The sequence below is a fragment of the Heteronotia binoei genome, chromosome 11, assembly GCF_032191835.1.
Source record: "Heteronotia binoei isolate CCM8104 ecotype False Entrance Well chromosome 11, APGP_CSIRO_Hbin_v1, whole genome shotgun sequence".
Lineage (NCBI taxonomy): Eukaryota > Metazoa > Chordata > Lepidosauria > Squamata > Gekkonidae > Heteronotia > Heteronotia binoei.
The window spans coordinates 58,896,700-58,918,756 of NC_083233.1; the positions used below are offsets into that span (position 1 = coordinate 58,896,700).

At 42.0% G+C, this 22,057-nt stretch overlaps 1 protein-coding gene across 2 annotated transcripts in view; it reads right to left on the reverse strand.

Annotated features, from left to right (window-relative positions):
- Nucleotides 1-22,057, reverse strand: part of MED13L (mediator complex subunit 13L) — a 287,857-nt gene that overhangs the window by 78,561 nt on the left and 187,239 nt on the right. For both annotated transcript variants that reach the window (XM_060250117.1, XM_060250116.1), the window contains exons 5-8: nt 10,354-10,499; nt 8,661-8,852; nt 7,999-8,187; nt 3,840-4,002 (exon numbers count right to left, since the gene is read on the reverse strand). In XM_060250117.1, coding sequence (XP_060106100.1) covers nt 3,840-4,002; nt 7,999-8,187; nt 8,661-8,852; nt 10,354-10,499 — 690 coding nt within the window. The remainder of the gene's footprint in view (nt 1-3,839; nt 4,003-7,998; nt 8,188-8,660; nt 8,853-10,353; nt 10,500-22,057) is intronic.

Sequence of the window (22,057 nt, forward strand, 5' to 3'; positions counted from 1 at the left end):
AATTTCTTGTAACGAATGTGCTGATTGAGTTTGCGCAGGTCTAGTATAGGACGTTGACCCCCGTCCCTCTTTGGGACCAGAAAGTACCGGGAGTAGAACCCTGTGTGATGGAACTGCAATGGAACTGGTTCTATAGCCGCCTTGTCCAGCAAGGTGGTGATTTCTTTTTGGAGAGGAAGGGAGGGAGGGGTAGTTATGAATCTGTGGAGCTTCGGGGGCGAATTGAACTCTATGATGTAGCCCCTGTGGATGATCGCCAGGACCCAGGAATCTGATGTTATTGATTCCCACATGGGGTAAAAGGGACTAAGTCTGGTGATGTCAGCAAGATGCCTGGTGATGTCTGTAAAATGTTGTGGTGGGCAGAGATGCGGTATGAGAGAGTCAAAGAGACTGTTTCGACGCTGGGGCCGTCTTCTTTGTGGTTTGTGGACGGGCCTTTTGATGGAATGGCTGTTTGGCTGGAGGTGCCCTGCGTTTCCAGAAATTGGATTGTTTAGGTGAGCGGGGCACTTATAATATGAGTGTTTCCAAAATCTCTGTTGATTTGGCTGAGACTGTTGCTGGTTAACTCCCAACCTCTTAGCCCTTTTCCTGTTGTCATTGACTATGGTTAAAATGTCATCTGTAGTGGTGTTGAAGAGTCCTTGACCATCAAAAGGTAGGTCTTCGATTTTGAACTTGATGTCAGGCTGTAAAGTAGAAGAACGGAGCCAGGCATGGCAGCGTAGGGCAATGGACATGGCCATGATTGTAGATGAACACGCCACTGTATGACGCACTGAATTAATTTGCTGCTTACTGACGCGAGAGAGCTCCTGAAGGATGTGCAATGCCTGTTTCTGTGCCGAGTCTGATAAGGACGGAACTAAAGTATTAAGTTGGGAGGTCAAATTAAATGTGTATGCCGAAAAATATGCCAGATAGTTGTGAATTTTTGAAGTAGCAGTGGAAAGAGAATAGATCTTTCTCTCTAAAGTATCCAATTTTTTCCCCTCTTTTTCAGGTGGAACCGGGTGGCGCGTCTGCTTAGACTTCGATGATGAGTGAACGATCATAGAGTTGGGCGCCGGATGGTTGAACAGAAATTTTGAATCTGGTGCATGAATTTTATAGAGAGACTCAATCCTCTTAGATGTAGGTGGGACTGATGCTGGTTTGTCCCATGCCTCTTTTAAAGCTTCTAGATGAACCGGAAGCATAGGGAGAAAAGAGCCCGCCGACAAGTCTGCATGCACCAAGTCATGAACTACATCTGACACTCTGGGTAGGTCAGTGGTGAGTTTGATATTTAGGGTGGCAGCCATGTTAGAAAGTAAGTCCAGGTAAGCCTTGGATACCTCTGATGGTGAAAGGTCGGCTGGTTTGGTAATATCCAAGGCTGGAGAATGAGGTGCAGAAGTCATTGATTGGGAAGAGTCTGAGTGCTCGGCTTCAGAGTCTTCAGGAGCATCAATGGAAACATCGGTGGGAGCTGAATAAGTAGGCTTGGTAGGTATCACAGACTTAGTTGTCAAGGAAGGCTGTTCAGGTTGTTGTTTGGAAGATATTGAGCAGACTGAAGTGGACCTGGCTGGTGATAATGGCTTAGATACTAAGGCATAATGCCTTGGCCGGTGAGGGCTTCCGAAGGATCTAGTACAGGAGACCTCCTCACGGTACCGAAGACGGTAGGAGTCTTCACGAAGTTGATGTTCCCTGTACTGATAATCCATCTCACGGTACAAAGGGTGGAATGATTCCTCATGGTACCGAGGGTGAAGTGGTTCCTCACGGTACCGATGTGACTCCGAAGATGGTGACCTATAGTACCATCGGTACCGACGGGGGGATGGTGATCTGGAATGCGATGGGGTGAAGTAATAGTAGCATTCCCGACGGTGACGTGGGGATCGTGCTGGTAGGACTCAAGTGGATGGCTCCCTCGGAGTCGATGGTTCCCTTTGATGAGGAGACACTGGGGAGGCTGTCTGCTGCTTACGAGGTAAAGAGACCTCTCGAAAAGAATGGGGTTCGAGAAGGTTAGATCGTTGACTTCGAAGACGCGGTGATTCAGGCGATTCGGTGTCAAGGATCTTTTCCGGTAAGGATTTGTGGATCGAAGGTGACCTTGAAAGAATATGGATGATCTCTTCGAGCCTCATATCAGTATGTTCAGGTGGAGTCGGCACCGTTGACATCTAAGTTGCAGTGGGAGCAGTCGGGTGCGATGTCGAGGTCATAGTGGGAGACCTAGGAGCCAAAGATCGATGATCTGTCTTCGACTTCGATCGATGGGTTGTTGAATCTGATGGTTTTGTGGAAGTCGATTCCATATGATGTTTCTTTTTGGAATTGTCAGACTTCTAGGAGTGCTTTCCGAACTTATGCTTGCTGGGAGCCGATGCCACAGAAGCTGCCGGTCAAGCCATTTCCCTTTGCATGGTTAGGGATGATGGCAAAATTTGAGATCCCGAGGCTTGAGACATCGCAGGTCATAGAGATGACTCCAGAAGGTGGCTTTTGAGTCTAGCCGCGCGATTCATTTTAGCCTGCTTCCCAAACTGACTACAGTGGAGGCAGGTGTCGGTTCTATGGGTCTCCCCCAAACAGAAAAGACACAAGGAGTGTCCGTCCATAGAATCTTAGCCCCACACTGAGTGCACTTTTTAAAAGTGATTTTGTTGTCCTTCCCTTCCATCCGCCCGGGAAGAGGGGGGGAGGGAGAGGGGAAAGAGAAAGATAAGGAAGGATAGATAAAAGTGGGGGGGTATGTTTGTTTTTTTACGATACCGGAGAGGTGAGATGTAAATTTGAAATGAAGAAAGATGAAGACGCAAGTAGCGAGGTGAAGACTGCAGAGAAAAGACAGAGACGCAGCGAGATAGGTGTATTACGGACGGCGGTAAAGAAGAAACTGGGTGGGTGGAGCGCCTCTCTCCCATTCTAGACATGCGCGGTGGATGCCGCCTCCCCAGAACAAGAGGGAGTGTGCGTCAAAATTAACGCTTAAGATTGCTTTGAATTCTCCGAGATCGGGTTCGATCCAGACAGATAACCCATGTGTGGGACTGCACAGAGACCATGAAGAAGATTGGCTGTTGTTCAGAGTTGTGCAAGACGGCATGGATGTTCAAGGGATAATGGACAGAGACAGAGGATATTTGTAACAAACTCGTTCCATCATTTAAAATAATTTGCCTTTAAACAGAACAAGTTCAGAAGAAGAAGACAAGAGGAAAGCTTAAAACACTGTAAGACACTCTGACACTAAAAGTATAAGACAGGAATAAATTTATTTTGCTATTTGCTTATTATGTTACTGATAAAATTGAGCAAGTGTTGGTTTCTTTCCTGAGTAAAAGATACTAAACAGATGGAGCATATGATACAACAACAAGCACTTCCCAGCAAGAGCTACTCCCACATAACCCCTGCTGCCATATGTCAACCAAGGTCAACTTGCACAGGCTTAACTGGTTGTTGACTTTAACTTTGTTAATGAAACAGCTGCTAATCTTCATAGTGTCAAAAACTGTCAATGCTTCTGTGGCTACAAGGAATCTCCACATTTAGAGACAGTGCGCCACTGAATACAGGTTGCTGAAGGGAAACAGCATGAGATGACTATTGCCTTCTTACTTTGCTTGTGGATTTCCAAGGATAAGACTGAACACTGGGGCAAACAGGGTGACTGATTAAACAGGCCTCTGGTTTAATCAAGCAAACCTCTTACAGCATTTCACACTGAATACTAATGAAAATGCAAGTGAAGTAAATGCTATATGTGAAATATCTGGTTGTATTTAAGAATCTGCACAGATATCCAATTCTAGCAGAGGAAGCAACTGGTCTCTTACTTGGATGGTGGCCTGTTGAGGATGCATTCCTTCCAAACTCTGTGGACCATGCGATTCTGGAATTTTGGAGGAATCTTCCCTGATTTCTTTGGACTCTGCACAGTGACCACCCCATCTGGTGCTGCTGGGTGACTGACCATGCTTGGAATGCCACCACTTTCTCCTGCAAGTCAAATAGCAACACTGTAAAAAAAAACTGCCAAAAGGGCAAGAGTTATTTTCCTGAAAAGGTGCTTTTTTAGAAACCTGATAACCTCACATGCACACTTAGGCCTTCCCAGACCTCGAATTGGTTGCTTGTAGCCAACACAGTATAATCCATTCACTTTGCAGATGCTGAAATAATTGTGAGAAGAACTATGCATAACCTTTGCTACTTGTAATTTTACAGAAATAAAAAATGCATATTTTGGGAAGTTGTATCTAAAGAAACTTTTGTATCACCACGTTTATCAGAGAACCAAGCCATTTTAAAACTGGTTATGTAAAAATGACGTACAAGCACACCATAGTGCAATACTTCTTTACACCTAAGATTCATTCCTCCCCCCTCCCCTTCCTGAATTGCAATACAGAAGAGGAAGTTCAGTTGGGAAGTGCTTTAAGCCTCATGTTTATGGTTAGCTGCCTACTGGAATCTGTTCCAGCGCAGTGTGCAAGACATTTCTAAACATTATTGTAGAGTTGCCAGGGAGTTAAAAAAGCATTCTTTCGATGTTCTCCACAACCATGTGAGCACATTTTTCTCAATCAGTGGCAGCAAACTATGTCATAAGCACCATGAACCGCATTTCCCGTTCTCTCTGTTATAAAGACATGCTCTAACTGATTGCAAATCCAACTTGGACAGCAGAGGGAGCTTTTAGTTTTCTTAGTCTCCCAGCTGCCTACTACATGCTCTGTGCTTGAGCTGGAAAAAGAGGTAATAGTGCAAATCCTCAAACAAGGTCAAAGATGTTTACAGAACTCCTTGTCCTTATGTCTGGCATGGGCGGGGGGAGACCCTTATGAATAAAACACTGAAAGCAGCCAAAGCAACACTGCATCAGAGCAGGGAAATCAACTTGTTGATAGCATGTCTTCTGCAACTATAGGAAGGTTTTATAGGTTGGTTTTTGGTTTTTTGCTACAGTTTTTGTGATTTTGATTGCTTGCCAACCAGATGCTGAAGCAGCATCCTGCCTTCACCACTAGCTTACTACACTCAGCACAAAACGCCCTTCAAAAACTTGCAGCTCCAATCAAAAATAAACATTTCAGATCTTTATATAATGGCTGACATGCTACCTAAGTTATTGTGCAGAAGGAATAACCCTACCATGATGCTTTTGCAGGGCAAGAAAAATATGTCAAACTCCTGGGTCCCAACATTACAATTACATTTGCCCACAGGAGGGGGTAGAGCCAAGAGACTTTGGAGGTGGAGCAAGGATGTGACACGCACGATTGAGCTCCAAAGGGAGTTCTGGGTATCACATTTAAAGGGACAGCACTCCTTTTAAATGTCTTCCCTCCACTGGAAATGATAGGGGCACCTTCTTTTGGGGCTCACAGAACTGGACCCCCTAGTCCAACATTTTTGAAACTTGGGGGGTCTTTTGAGGAGAGGCACTGCATGCAATGCTGAAAATTTAGTGCTTTTACTTCAAAAAAACAGCGCCCCCCAGAGGCTCATATACTTACAGATTAATTCTCCATTATACCCTATGGGAATCGATCTCCATAGGGAATAATGGAGTGCCCAGCAGACATTTCCCTCCCCCTGCTCCACTTTCTGATGATCCTGAAGTGTTCTCCATGGAGAACCAAGCATGCAGATGAGACATGTGAGAGCTGCTGCCCAAGCACGGGTTCCAGAAAAAAATACAGGCAGCCAGTGGAAGTGGCATATGAAAAACGGAAGGAACCTTGGCCCCGTGTTGCCGTACCTGTGGGATTGAGGACTGCTACCCTCACTACACTTGAATAACTGGTACACTTGCGTCTACCAAGAAACAGGACAATTTTAGACAGCAAGATATTGCACCTGTATAGCATTGCATATTGATCTGGAACGACTATGTATGTTGAGCTCAGTGAAGAGCCACTGTATTTTGGTTGAAAGTTGTGTTTGTGATGTTCCAATGAACTGAAAGTATAATAAGAGTGGTTGCATTTATTCTTGCTTTGTAAATTACAGTGTTTTCCTATTTTTGCCTTACCAATCGTTACACTGTGGTTTCCTGTTTGCCCAACTGTGGATTGGCAACCCTAGTAGAAATGCAAAATCTCATCTCTGGGATTTTCCTAGTGCTGATCTTTTATGATATTGTACTCACAGCACCTTTAGCATTCAACTGCTTATACTTTGATCCTACCACTGCCATCAGCTCCTTGTAATGGATTTCACAATAATGTTTACTGAAACACAGATGGCTTCAACAATAATTCATCAGTATCCAAATTTTAAGATTGCAATTACAGCTGGAGCACTTCACTGAATTATGAGCAATCAAAATCAAAACTCCTGGACATGGGAGCATGGACAAATACACTGCAGAGTATTAAAAGCAGACTGTATGTTCTGAGTGTGCACGATCTCTACATTTCATATCAGTTTGAGAAAAGCAAAGAAGTCTTAATGGCACTGCAAGTGGGGAAAATAAAGACACAAAGGAAAGCTATCTTGCACGAGAACGGAGGGGTGCTTAAAGCACCAATGAATTACATTTTTTTAAAAAAAAATCTTCACATTTGTTTAATTCACATGCTTCAAGTTTGTTTTGTTTACTGCCATTATTCACTACACTGCACTGCTGTGCTGCTATTTATAGGGTCAAGTGAACTGTGAGAAGGAAGTCAGCCACCTACTTTGACAGTTTCCTTCTTTTCAATAGTTCCTTCAAAGTTGCTGTTACATTTCACCGTGTCCAAATTACTACTGATAAGTATCAGATATGCACATATAGAAACATAATCTATACAAATTCTCTCAACTGTAAATGCCAAATAAACTGATGGAGCAAATTGAATATTTCTTTCTAAAGAGCCACACTCTTTGAATCAAAGAAACACAGCCAGAGCAGTCCTCTAAAAAAGGCACTGGTACCATAGTAAGGCAATCTCTTTAGCTTTTAAAAATTCTCTGGAATTCAGAGGGATGTTGCTAACTGATGAAAGCTTTTCCTAACTTCCAATGTTACAGGGCGATGTATTTGTCTGGAGCACAGCACTACAAATTACTATGCAAATTCCACTCCCCTCCCCCAAATTTCATTGCTAAAATATTACAAAATAACATTTTAAAAAAACACAAAAAAGCAAGTGAAAAAGAACAAACCAATCATTGAACCAACAACAGCAGCAACAAAAGTAACATTGTTTTCAGAAAATCCTTTGATTAATTCCAATGATTTTCTACATGTCATTTATGTTTCATGTTTCCTTAATATATATTAATTCCCCACATTTTTTTTCATTATTCAGTTCTCCTCATTTAACTGTAGTCCTCTTTCAGATAGAAGAGTAATGACTACTATCATTTGCTGTACCCCAAAACAGCATAAACTGCCTATAGTGGATGACAAACATTAGAACTGGATTATCTCCCTGGAAATTAGCAGTCTTTACCAAAAAAAATCCAATATCTCTCCACAGTATTGGAAATATACTAATTTAAAATGCACTGTAAAGTTCCACTGATTTCAAAGCAATACACCAGTTCACACCAGCTGAAAACAACCCAGCACATTTGATTGAAATCTCACTACACCTGAAAGAAATGTTTTTAATTGCTCTGACTGAACCTCCTGCTTCCTGAAACCTGGAGCTCTGATTTTATAGATTAATTCATAATCACTGCATATCAACAGTTTTCAGGGGGGTTTTATCCTGAGACAACTATATGTAATAATGATACACCTGTGTGTTAGAACATGGGTCATCACCAAATTCATACAAAACAAGGAAGTGGGGGTAACAAAGCCCTTTTCTTTGCTTGTTTTGCCATTTTTGGTTTGCAGCCCCTTCTTCAAGCTTGGACCATACTCTGTCATTCAAACAATCCAGTGGTCACAAAGAAAGAGAAGACGACAATTAAGTAACATACAAAGCTTTACCAACCAGATGCAAGTAACTAGCCATTCACAGAAGGTGGGTCTAAGAAGCCCTTTAAGCTTACCTATTACAGTCTGCTCTGGTGAGGTGGGTGGTGTGAGTAACATTCCACAACCACTGGGATCTTTCGTGTTTGCTGCTCCCTGTTGTGCCACACTGCTATGGCCTCCAGGTGTAGAAGTGCTCTGAGACACAGGAATGTCATTATGGGAGACAAGAACAAAAGCTGAAGGATACACCATTCGTACACCACCTGTTAAGCAAGGGGAAAAGAAAGGACAACAGTAATTTTAGTATTTAAAAAAACACTTTTCATTTAGCAACAATGCCGACATCACTTCTGCATCAATATGCCAGCTTTTAAAACTATTTTAACATAAAAAGATACCTGATATTTTAACATTAAAATATATCAAAAATGTCATTTTTATAACTAATAGAGAGCACAAACAGCTTGAGATTATGATATATTTTTATAACTAATAAAGCTATAAAATATATTTTTATAACTAAGATTATTTTTATAACTAACAGAGAGCACAAACAGCTTGAGATTATGATAACCTGTGAGACAATGGAAACACCAAATCTTAAAATAAGTTGTATCTTGGAATTCTGTAGTAAACAGATCCCCCAAGCTGCTATTGTTGGTTTGTTTGGTCTACGCCTTTTAATTTTAACTGAAGTGGGAAGGAGAAGTTCTTCAAACAAAATATTGTCACTCACCAACTATGACTTCAACTGCCACAGCAAAATCATCATCGTATCCAAGTTCTTCCTCTTTCAAGCTCTCTTTCTTCTTCAGCACCATTGGGTAAAAATATTGCCACTCCTCAATTAGTTTGCGGGTTGCTGGATCAGACATCTTGTATGCTTGGCCCGTCAAAGTACCACTTAAACCATAAGGGCTTATCAGCACTGATAAAACAAAACAGACTGTTCAGTGTGCAGGTTCTAAAAGTCCCTTGGCTGTCATTCCAACTTCTTCCTCATTAAGTCAAAAATTTGTCCTAATAAACATATTCTTCCCTATTCATAGGTCATTGAAAGATGTAAAGAATATTTCACAGTACATTTTCCCCAATTCAGAATGTGAATCAAGTAATGTGTTTTTATTCTAAGAAATTGTTTTAACACTTGTCACAGTTCAATTTAAAGTTGATTCCTCAACCAATGAACCCCTCTACCTCTGAGGTACTCCTGGCAGCTTGATGCCTAGGCTTAAGTAATGCAGACAGGCTTGGAAATGTGATGGCAAATATTAAGCAGTCAAATTAATTATGTATAATCAATCTGCCAGCCCACCCAAATATCATCTTTTAAATCTAGTCTGATGCTTTTAGATAGCAGAGTTGTGGGTTTCAAGTCTGAGGAATAACTCTGGAGTACAAAAATGACAGAGTAAGGATGATGTGCCCTCCAGCTAAAGCTTGGCACCTTAGTGTTGCCAACTGACATGCAAATTATACTAAATGTATGTTAGCTGGAAACATCTCTCATTTCTTGCTTTGTCCACTTCCACAACAATCACACTTTTACCACCTTTAATCATCCTACAGCATTTCCCCTCCTTTCTCTTGAATTTCAGTTAACATCTACAAAGCCTCCTCAGCTCTGAGATTCATATTTATTGGGGTTAAATAACTGTTTGCTGTCAATTGTTCTAAAACTTTCTCTCTCTAAAAGGTTTACATTTATTTCTTTTATCATATTTTTATCCCATCCTCCCCCACAAGTGGGATCAGGTTACAACAAAACTGAATACAACTAAAACATCACGACATATTCAGTTAAAACCAACAAACCCCCAAATAATAGAGTCCACAAGATGGCCATTTCAATTTGACAGGAACTCCTACGTGAGTGCCCAAGATGGACCAGAATATCAGGGAGGGTAAATGGCCACTTTCTGCAGCACAGTTTAAATTAGTGCAAACTGTAAGTGGGGCAAGAGTAAGTGGGGCAAGGTGGAACAGGATGGAGCAGGGGAGGCTGATGTAATTTGGACACCTACCACCTCAACCGAAGGTCTGGTGGATCAGCTCTATTTTGCAGGCTCTGCAGAACTATAGTAAGTCCCGCAGCACCCTGATCCCAATACTGCACCAGTGGGCTGCTAGTCCTATATTATTTTATGAGACGATTATCCATCTGGTCTGATAGAAATATTTTGCTACCATTAGAGAATTATCTTCCAAGACTACAAGGTAAATTCTGAGCAACTTGCAGAGGTAGTGACTGATGCTCTGGAAAGTCAAATAATTAGTAGGCTTTGCCTACTGCAGACTGGTCTGTTCTATGCCCAGTGAGGCTTATTTCCATTTCAACAAATTCATAGGGCTATAAACCTCTATTTTTTTCAAGATTTTTAAAGCAGGAATGTTCCAGAGAACACCACATTGGAAGCACACACACTTACCTTGGAATGGTGTAGGGGAGGACTGAGCCATGTGGAGATATTCCTCACTGACACGATAGATTGGCTGGTGCTGGGCAATCTCCACACTTGTACATACATTGCTTTCCCCATGAAGGAAGAATGTGAAGGCGCAGGATAAATGTTCACTGAAAGAAAAAGAAAATAAAAACCTGTTTAATAGAGTATCAGTGTTTCAGATGGGAGCACTGGGATCCTATGGGTTATGAAGCAACAGGTCAAATAAGTATATAGTCTTTAAATCCAGTAAATCTCTGTACTTTTTTCTTTTTCTACAAAAAATATCACTTAAGTTGAATTTGCAACCATCTCCACACCTGTGCGTGCACGAAATACTAAAAATACTTCAGCCCTTTTCTCTGCTCAACTAGACAAGCCAAGCAAAACCTCTTTATGAAACACCAAGGAGCCGATTAGGGGAAGAATCACACATGTTCACCATTACACACTATTACAAGTTCAGAGAAGATCCTGCCACAATAAACCAGTCTTCTGAGACAACAATCCATTTTTCTCAATTCATATAATCAGAGTACCTAATTCCCTTTACAGCTGCCAAATAAGGAATGCACATGTTATCCCATTAGGACAACTGTTTCCACTATTGTTTTGGATACATAATACCCCACCTTTCATCCCAAAGGGACTCAAAGTGCCTTACAACATCATCCTTCCCTCTCCATTTTATCCATTTATTCTGGGTGCACAAAGGGTTTTCCTCAAAATAATTCCTACAAATAAACATACATTTATGTCAACTTACAAACAAATACTCATTTCTCAAACTTTTATCAATATCAATAGTTTTTAAAATAAAACAGCCCCATCCAGGCAGGCACCTATGAAGCTAGTAGGTATCCTGTCACCAACACGTACTAGGGCACTGACCCGATCAATATAGCCGGGGGTGGGGGTAACATCTAATGCAATCCTAAAAATGTATATTCAGAAGTCCTATTAAGCTCAATGGGGCTTACTCTCTAGTAAATGTGCCAAGGATTGCATCCTAATATTTCCTAAATTCCCCAAGATTTCCTGGGAAGTTCAAAAATGGAAAAGAACAGCATTAAAAAAACTTGGGACTGTGAACACTGCTAGTTCATCACACAGGACCAGGTCAGTTTTCTCACCATCACCATTCAGCAAGGAAGAAGAGCCTTTTTGGATTGGTCTCTGTATCTATATGTCTAATTCTCAACTGTGCCCCCTATGTGCGGATACTTATTTCCACAGATAGAGGGCACATGGAGGGTAAAGAGATTTTTCTACACTCTTGGGTGATCCCCTAGGTTTGCAGAAAAATCTGAAAACTTAAGAAAATGCACTGGAAAGTTTAAATTTCCCTCCCCCCAATAAAAAGTGATGTCTGCACATGTGCAGACAATACACCTTACCATTGAGGGCTGGGCTGCTGCTGCTCCTGTATTATAATAATAATAATAATAATAAAATTTTATTTATATCCCGCCCTCCCCGCCTAAGCAGGCTCAGGGCGGCTAACAATATTCATAAAATATACAATACAGTAATTATAGACTTTAAAATCAACATTATCCAAAACTGATCTAGGCTCAGCTGCAGGGGCGGCGAACATTGGGAGCCACTCTGGGCCCAGTCATAGCAGCAGGGTATTCTGGGAGAGGCTCCGGGCCCAACCACAGCAGCAAGCAACACTGGGAACCACTCCAGGTCCAGCTGCAGAAGCAAGGAACACCAGAAGAGTCTCTGGGCCCAGCTGAAGTGGTACAGGACACCAGCAGAGACTCAAGGCAGAGTAGCTGCAATGGTGGAGAACATTGGGAGAGACTTAGGGCCTGGCAGAGATTCCAGGTAGCTAGCAGCTGCAACAGCAGAGAACAGAGGGAGAGACTTCCGATCTGGCCATGGCAGACACCAGAAGCTGCTTTGGACTTGGCCACCACCAGGAGCTGTTCCAGCTGAAGCAGCTCCCAGGCAATGCCATTGCTGCCAGGCTCAAAGGTAGGGGAAAGAGGGAAGAAAGGGAAAGATGAAGATTTTGGCTTGGGGGAATGAGAAAGAAGGGGGATTGACTTGCCGGGGCGGGGGGAGAGACTCCCATTTCACATTAAATGCAGTTGCCCTTCTTGACAGGCTGATATGATGAGTGAGGAAGTGGGGGTGGGGTTTCCTTTCATGTGGATCTCAGTTGTTCACAGTCCTCCTTGTTGTGAAGACTCCACACTAGCAGGTTCACCTAGAAGCTCCAGCCTTTCACAGAAGGGGGAATTGGCTTGGTGGAGAGTTGGTAAGAAAAAAGAAGGGAAGATTGGCTTGGGGAGAGAAAGAAAGTTGAAGATGGGAGAGAGGGAAGGAAGCATAGGTGGGGTAAAACCCCTTCTCTACAAGAACAAGTGGGTCCCCACTTGTTCTTTTCTTTCTTCCTGGTCCCCAGATATTTCAGAACCAGGGAACTGTTGTTTCTAGGATTTCCAAGATGTCATTAACTTTTGCAGCCTTCTGTGTATGCAAACACAGAAGGAAAGTGCTCACTACACCCAAGGATTTTAGAATATCAGCTCTCCTCCCAGCCTAACATTTTTGTCCAATGGGAGAGTGGGACACTACTCATTCCAAATAATAAGCTGCTTCTGAGGGACAGTCCCCAAGTATGACTGCTGGCTCAGCTGTTTTTGGCAGAATTACAAGGGCCATGTGTTTGATCCTAGCTGCTACCTTTGGCATAACGCCAGCCCCAACAGAAACATGCTATTGAGGTCAACACATGAGTACACTTGAATGAAAGAACACAAACAAGTGGGATAATTTAGTAAGCCTCACTTCCAACCTACAGTAGTTTAGCTAATCTATTTTTCATTTACTATGAACTAAAAGTCACTTCTAAAGATTAGCAATAAAGAAAAAGATTTACTCAAAAATTATTTGAGCAGATTGATAAATTTTTAAATGCACTGAAACAATTATTAACTTTATTTTTACTCCACTATCTCAGAACTGTTGCCAAATCATTACAGTTAACCCTTCACAACACTGTGTAAAAATACAGTACTTCCTCCATCCTGCCTCAGGGAAAACTTTGGCTCACATTCCAATCATCTCTTACTTTGACTATTATATAACCACCTCTTTTCATATTACCTATTGACACACCTTATCCACCCACCTCTATCCAGCACTCTAAATCATTCACCTCTCTCATTTTTCTGCCCATGCAACACCTCTCCTTCAAAATCCATACAACGGCTTGGCTGTCTGCTCCCACATCTACACAAATTTATCATGGGGCACCATGGCCTTCTTTTCTACCCTGGCACATTCCTGCCTATCTACCTATCTGACCTTTCTATCATTACTTGTGTAAAAATTTCCATTCCCACAAATGACTCCTCTCTTACTGCCCTTTATATGCCTGGCTATATCCTCAGTCACTGACTGACTTTTTTTTAAAAATTACACTCAACATTACACTACATTTGGCAATAAAGTGATAGAGGAAAGTGAAACTGAAGCATTAATAGCCTCCAAAAGATGTGCTCTCAAGGAAAAGTGCTGCAGTCTATGGTATCAAAGGGAAAGCTAAAAACTATTTCCTCTAGAGAAGAATCAGCTCCCTTCATAAATGAATTTGCTAGGTTAGGAGGGAGAATGGCAGGCTGACAGTCTTCAAAAGCACAAGCCAATTCACTTCCAAAGAAAGGTTGGGAAATTTTCTCTGAAAGTCTGGAGCTTAGGTGTCTTCACAACAAGGGCTGTAAACAACTGAGATCCACCTGCAAGGAACCCCCCCCCCCCCATTTCCTCAATCATCAGATTACACAGGGGTGGCCAAACTTGATTAACATAAAAGCCACATAGAATAAATGCCAGATGTTTGAGAGCTGCAAGACATGGATGTCGGATGTTTGACAGCCGTAAGACAGGAAGGTAGGCAGACAAAAAGATTGGGGGAGGGGGAGGGAGGTAGAAAGATATCAACTTTAACTTTAAATGCATTCTTCCAAGCCATCAGCTGGCTTGGCATGGAGAAATGACTTAAAGAGACAAATGTCTTCTCCAAGCAGGATGACAGGGTGGTGGGGGTTTTGAGAGGCACACAATGTGTGTAAATCTTGTTCCCGAATCACAGTTTGGCAACCCCTGGATCAGCCTATGAAGAAGGACAACTACATGTCATGTCAAATGGGAGACAGAAGTGTTTCCCTGTCAGCTGGTCCAATCATGAGTAGGTATACTATGAGTCAGCACTATACAACCTCTATGATGCTTGATATTACTGTAAATAATTGTTACTTAGAGATATAGAAATTAATTTATATGCCTTTTATCTCTAATATTAGTATTTATGGGGCATAAACTGTTGCAAAACAGCACCTGCAGCTTAATCCTATGCAGGTTTTGACTGACATAATTCAGCATAGGATTGCCTAGTCAGAAAACAGTCAAATTTTCTAAAGTGTTCTTTCTACTGTTTGCAAAGGAAATAACACAATTTATGACTGTACACAGATATTCTCCTGGTTCCACCAGCTTCCTATAGTATTGATTGTGAAAGCCCTGCTTGCCTGAGAAAAAATGGCTTGCATAACCCTACTAAGTAAATGCATGGCAGAAATCCAACTGAAGACTTCTCAATTCATAGCTCAGTTTCTGCTGCTATGCTGCACCAGCTGTGAGTTCCGTTTTCAGACATTTCAAAATGCAGCAAAAAAGAAGAAACAAAAGTGGCATATCCTTTCACTGTATATTGTAACACCCAAAGACATTCTAAGATGTAATGTTACATTCCTGCAAGCCAGAAAAGTCCAAGCAACATCTCAATCATGTCTATTTAGGGTTGGTCTCCACAGCCTCCACCTGCAGTCATATAACAATAATTATAATAACAATAATAACAACAACAACATTTAATTTATATCCCGCCCTCCCCGCCAAAGCAGGCTCAGGGCGGCTTGCAACATTATAAAATACAAAGATTACATAATAAAACAACAATCTACAACATTGTACAATTTCCTTAAAATTCCTTAACAAGCAAAGCAAAACCAAATTGTCTATGAAATCCACAGTATATTCCATTAGTGTCTATGCAAGAATGAAGATTCCCCCAGAGGAGTACACAAAGCCATTTCAAAAAGTAGGCACCTGTATGTGCACTTTGCACAAGAACAGAAACAAAGGTAAAACAAACTCAGGTTTTCAGCCTCCAGCATCTCTAAGCGAACATTTCTTCAATCAAGTTGTGGTTGGTTTCAATGCTTAATACTTCCATTGGAACGTCTTTGATGAACCATTTATATATGAGCAGCAAAAAGCTCCTTTGGTCTTCCTCCAGAGGGCTCCCTTGCAGTAAGAGAATGAAGTGGAAGTCACATTAAATCATCCCTCTGGCAAGAGACTCTGCATTTTTAAGCATTGCTTTCAAAACCCAAAAACAATGCAGATCAAGGTTTGGGGAGTCCCTGTTCTCTCTTTCTGATCATTTTGGCATTCTCCGCAAGCCACATTTACTTTGCTATCATATATGTGTTTCATTTTTAAGTGTTGTGTCAGTATATAATGCTGGTGTTTCTTTCAAGCCAAAAATTGTAGACATTATCCCTTTCAAGGAACAGCACAACTTGTTCACTCTCTCTGAAAGAAATCACAGGCTGGATGCAGAAACTCACACTTTGAAAAAGGACAGAACAACAGTAGAGGCTTGTCTTGTTGCTCTAACTGCTGGTCACTTGCATGTTGATCAACTGATCTCTAATGAACAAGAGACATTTCTCCTTTGACCAAGCTTTTTAAGCAGCTAGTATTTTTATTAGTGGGAGCTCAACTGGAGATGTTTGAACATTGCACCCAGAAGTAGAATCCAGCCCTTCCTTCTAAAAATACAATAGTTCTGATAGTCTTTTGGATGAAAGCATAACAAGTAATGAATATCTATATCTGCTTTAGCAATACGCAAAAAACCCCCTGTTGCTTTTTTTCTGATTCAGGTCTATTGGACCCAGAAAATATTGGTATTCTTGAGAATTCCTGAATCCTAATATTGGTATTATATTGGGATTTGGGTAAATATTCAGAAAACCCAAACTTACTTGGTTCCATTATGTCCTATGGGGATTGGAGTTCAGAAGGCATTTAAACTTTCAACGACATCTGAATACACTTGCCGAGACACACTGTAGTGGTGGCATGACTCTTTGAGTTCAGAAGGCATAAACTTTAAATGTCTCTGAGCCATGCCCAAATAAAAACAGAATATATCAGCTTTTATTTGGGCACAGCTATTTTGGTAGCCAAATTAGATTCTCTAATCTGTAGCTGAATCAGATTCTCTAATCTGATTTGTCTGAATAAATACCTGAAAAATACTGATAAGGTATTTTTCAGGTGTTTGTTTGGCTCGGTATATACCAAGCACACACCCCTAATTTGCTTAGGTTGGAAAGATGTTATGATATACATTTAATTGATCCTGTCATCTTCCACAACCACTTACTTGTATAACATTCTCTTGCAATTACTCTATTTAAGTAGAATAAAAGATATGTTTTCGTTGTTGCACCAAGGCCACAATATGTTAGGTTCAAGAAGAAAGGGGTTATTATAACAGTGAGGGTTACAATATACTTTGTTAACAATAACAATATACTTTGTTATTTCCCACTGTTAACAGATTTCTAGCATCAGGAGACCCACCAGGAACACATGCAAAGCAAAATGATTCTTCCTTCTAGGCCTTAGAACTCCTCTTAAGGAGCTATTTTTACCTCAGCTTAAGGAAAACAGATTCTGCTGTCTGAGAAATGTCTCCTATCATACTCTGTCCTTGTACCAAATCTGCACACTGTTAAAAGCAATCTATGTTTTCTCCACATTATCCTTCAGGTTTATTAAGATGTTCTTATCAAAATAATTATACCTATGGCAGCATTCAAAGATTTATCCATTCCTTACACACAAATAGCTTAATGGTACATTCACTTGCTTTGGGAAGCCTCATGTCAAGTTCCCATTTACCATGATGTTCCAATGCAGACATATACTAACTAGAATTCTAAACTAGAATTAGACCATATTGGGGTGGGGAAGAAATTCCAATTAACCTAAGCACCTGCACACACAGTGGAAAGAACAAGGTGAACAGGTAAGTCCAGCAGCAAACTGTTTTAATACCCATAACAAGCAAGACCTCTTCTATGATGCCTGAATGCAGCCACTGCTTTTGTAGACTAGAACCTACTTGATCAGATGTATGCAATGACCTGTAAAATAAACAGTGTTGTGTGTACAGTGAGATAATTCTATATAAATAATTTTAATTTTTTTTTAATCAAGGGGGGGCAGGCAGGGAAACTAATTTTAACATGGAGACACACGGAGGAGGAGTTGATACAGAGAGGATAAACTGGGAGGCTTAATTTTTCACCAAGCAAACCAGGGAGTTGACAAGAGCTATACTCCCTAATTGTCTTACTGGGATATCAGAACCTGAGATAAACCTATTGGTAGGACTATGAAAGATGGAAGTACTGAGTATAGTCTCATACAGTTTACAAAAGGTGAAAGGAAAAAATAAATATCCAGCCTCTAACTTCAATCATTTTGAAGAGTCTGGTTTCCTTCCAGAAGCCTTCCCCCCTTTTCTCTGTCAGCAAGTTCTCCTTCCTGAAGTGCAACCTGCTGGACATTTGTTAGAAGTGGTGGCACTGAAGACCTGAAGGTGTGGAGCTAATCCTAATCTGAAGTTAGGAGACTAGGTGCTTTTGGCATTCCTCTGGGATGCCATTTTAGCAGGTGTATAACCTTAGGAGGGATCTGCTGTAGTAGACGAAGGTATGGAATCATCTACCTTATAGTCACCCATGGTCCCCATCTATGGATAGGTAAGTCCACAGATCAGGGCTACTTGGAGGCTAAAGAAATTTTTCATGCACAGAAAATGCACTTAGGCAGCTGCTCCAGCTCAGTGGCCACTGCCAATGGCCACAACTTCAGTCTGGTGATTGCTGTGAGCAAAGCAGCAGTGGAAGTTGGCAGCCTCTGCAGGCCTAGGTGTGGCGGAAGAGAATGTTGGGATCTGCTATGGTTCCAGCTGCAGCAGAGAGCGATGCCAACTATTGCTTTGGGCCTGGGCACAGAATCAGCTAATGCAGCTAATGCTGCACCCTGCAGGTACAGATGTGGTGGCAACTGAAACAGGTAGCCGCCCTAGGCTCAAGCACAGTGACAACAGGCACTGGCAGCACCTGAGGGCACAGGTGCAGTGGAAGATTCCAGCAGCTACAGTAGGCCCAGGCAGAGGAGAATTCCAGCAGGCAACCTCCATAGTAAGTGGTGGGGTTTAGAACAGCATCAAGCCCGGAAGAAATTGGAGTCCCCTTTCACTAGTCTCCCAGACCCTCCACTGAGCCCTCAGGAGGGAATCAGCAGCAACAGGGGAGGGATTCCCCCAAGTATTGCAGGTTATCTACTCACAGACAACACACTTATGGAAATTGCTCCAGCTGGCCCCCATGGTGGAGAAAGATGCCAGCAGCTTTTCTGGGTTCAGCAGCAGCAGACACCAGCAGCCACTGCTGGCCCCAGCAGCAGACAACACTGGCAGCAACTGCAGGCCTGACCACAGCAAAGGATGCCAGCAGCAGTTGTGGGCCCAGCATCAAGAGATGAGGACACTAGCAGCTGCTCCATGCCTGAGTGTGGTGGACACAGGCAGCCACTTTGGATCCAAGTGCTACGGTGGTAGAGCTCAGCAGCTGCTTCTAGTCCAGAAGCAGTGATCTCAGATTTTGGTTGCTAAGCTCAGTGTTGTGTGGTGGGGTCAGCAATGGGGAGGGAGATATGTGGTTTCCCCACTGGTCTATATACAAGAAGAAGAAGAAGAAGAAGAATTACAGATTTATACCCGCCCTTCTCCCTGAATCAGACTCAGAGCGGCTTATAATCTCCTTTATCTTCTCCCCCCACAACAGACACCCTGTGAGGTGGGCTGAGAGGGCTCTCACGTCAGCTTCCCTTTCAAGGACAACCTCTGCCAGAGCTATGGCTGACCCAAGGCCATTCCAGCAGGTGCAAGTGGAGGAGTGGGGAATCAAACCCGGTTCTCCCAGATAAGAGTCCGCACACGTAACCACTACACCAAACTGGCTCTCCTGCGGCCTCCATCAGCAGATACCTAAATCCACAGATCAGGGCCACATGGATGCTAATGAGATTTTTCTGTAAACTTTGCAGAAAAATCTGAAATCTTAACAAAAATATATTGAGGATTTTAAATTGCCCCCAAACAAAAACTATGTTCTCCATGCAAGTGCAGAGAACACACCTACCTCTGGCAGGTAGGGGAGGCCAGGAATTGCACTGGGTCCAACAGCAGTAGTGCAGCCTGGGGCTCAACACTGGACTTGATGGCAGCCTGCATGCAGCCCAGAAGCCATGTTTGGCCTGACAGTGGCACAGGGACCATACCAGGCCCACCAACAGCTCCCAGAGAGTGCTGGGCACAGTGGTAGGAGCAGCACAGCTCAGGGTTCCATGTTGGGCACAGCCCAGGGACAGCCTGGAGCCATGCAAGGCCTGGTGGCAGTTGCTGGGCAGCCTCCGGCTCTATGCTGGGCCCATCACCAGAGGCTGGAGAGCCCAAGGGTGTGCCAGGCTCAGTGAGAGAGTGGAAGGGAGATGGGATTCCACCCCCCCCCCCAAGGTTCACAGGCCCCCATTTGTTTTATTCTAATACCTTGACTATTTGTGGCTTTCTATACCTCTGTTTGGATGTGCCAGCAGTTATTATTTTGAGATGAGTATTCCTTCACTGTCTAATATCTCTGAGCTTTGCTGGAGGGTCCCAAATTGTTTTTAAGTCTGTTGTTTACTATTTACTTCATGTAAATAGTAAATACTATTTAGTTCATATCAACTGTACTCCGCTTGCTGCAGACCACAGTACAAAGTTCTGAAAATTCAGGTGATTTTGACGAACTATCACATCAGGAACCTGTAAATCCCTCACAAGACCTAATTAAGTAGGAGGAAGCTACATCCTAATGCTGAGCTCACACACTGTCCTAAACCAATTAAGGACGCTAAGTCAGGGATGCTCTAGGCCAGGGGTGGCCAACGGTAGCGCTCCAGATGTTTTTTGCCTACAACTCCCATCAGTCCCAGCCAGCATGGCTGATGGCTGGGGCTGATGGGAGTTGTAGGCAAAAAACATCTGGAGCGCTACCGTTGGCCACCCCTGCTCTAGGCTGATCCTGCATTAAGCAAGGGGTTGGACTAGATGGCCTGTATGGTTCCTTTCAACTCTGTGTGATTGTATTATTTTAACTCAAGGCAGATAGCTTCTAACGTGGATTGTCCTATGGATACTAAGCAAAAGGACCTCTTATTCTCCTATTTGGCATTCCCACATATGTAACAAAAACCCATCATAGCTACATTAACATGATTGAACTAAACATTTTTATCGTTAGGAACTAAACAGGACCAGACCTCCTTGACTGCAAGCGACTTAATTAACTGTCACCCAAGACTGGTAACTTGGGAGGGGGAGAGAATTACCTAAATTAAACCAACTATTCAAAGACAGTCATCCAAGGCTGCCCAGTTTCCCATGTATCCTCAGTATCTCAGCACTAAATACTAAATCTGCCCAATGGTTAATATATGACAATGGGCAAGAAATAAGGAGATCCAAAGGTTTAGGGTACAACAGTGTCTACTGTGGTAAACCACAAATGTATATATAGAGAACAGACAACTCTCCAAACATACACAGGAAATGTACTAGTTAGCCTCTCCAGAACTTGCTACTACCATTTGCGGATACAAGTCTCAACTTTACACAACTAACCACAGTAAAACTCATCAGCTGGTATTTAATAAAACTGTTTTTTAAAAAAATCTTCCGCTAGTATATACAATACTTGGTCTGACATACACAGAAGACACAATGATAGTTACCTGCACAGTGCCCTTTTTAAACTGATCAATGCTATATTGTATATGCTAAAATTAAAATAAGAATAAAATGATAAAGTCCAGGAGGATTAAAGAGACAGAATTGAGCAACATATGTTTATAATGTTTACACTTACAATGACCCAAGGTCAAAAATGTTAGAAATGTTAGGAACAAAAATGTAACTGTATGTAGACCAGACCAAAACAAAAGCATATAATTAATTTGTAAATAACAAAGTAAGATCTGTTCAACAACTGTATAGATTAAAAAATGTTATTAGTTACACTTTATCAGACAATACTGATGATTATAAATGATGGTTTCTCTCTGATTTTTACGCTTTTGCTGATTAAAATATGACTTTAAATATAAATGAAACACTGTGGTATTTCTATCTTATCTTACCTTTCTCTATGTTCGTATTGTTTACATAAAATTTTAAAAAACATATTATCCAAATACTATATTATGCTTATTCAAATTCCATCTTAAAAATGAATTTGCATGCTGCTTCATAGTGCATATTGCTTTTTAGGGCACTGAATAACTGAAGCTGAGCTTGGGGTTAATTCTGCAAGGCACTGAAGCTTCTTTGTACAGTCCAACACAGTGTTTCAGCACATTCTTCACTCAATACACATGGAAGAACAACTGTATTTCCACTGGAAGTTAAGTAATTTGCTGGATCACAGCCAGTATGTTCTAAGCCACGAACTGCATAAATCTTACAGACGAGTTGTTGGAAATGCTG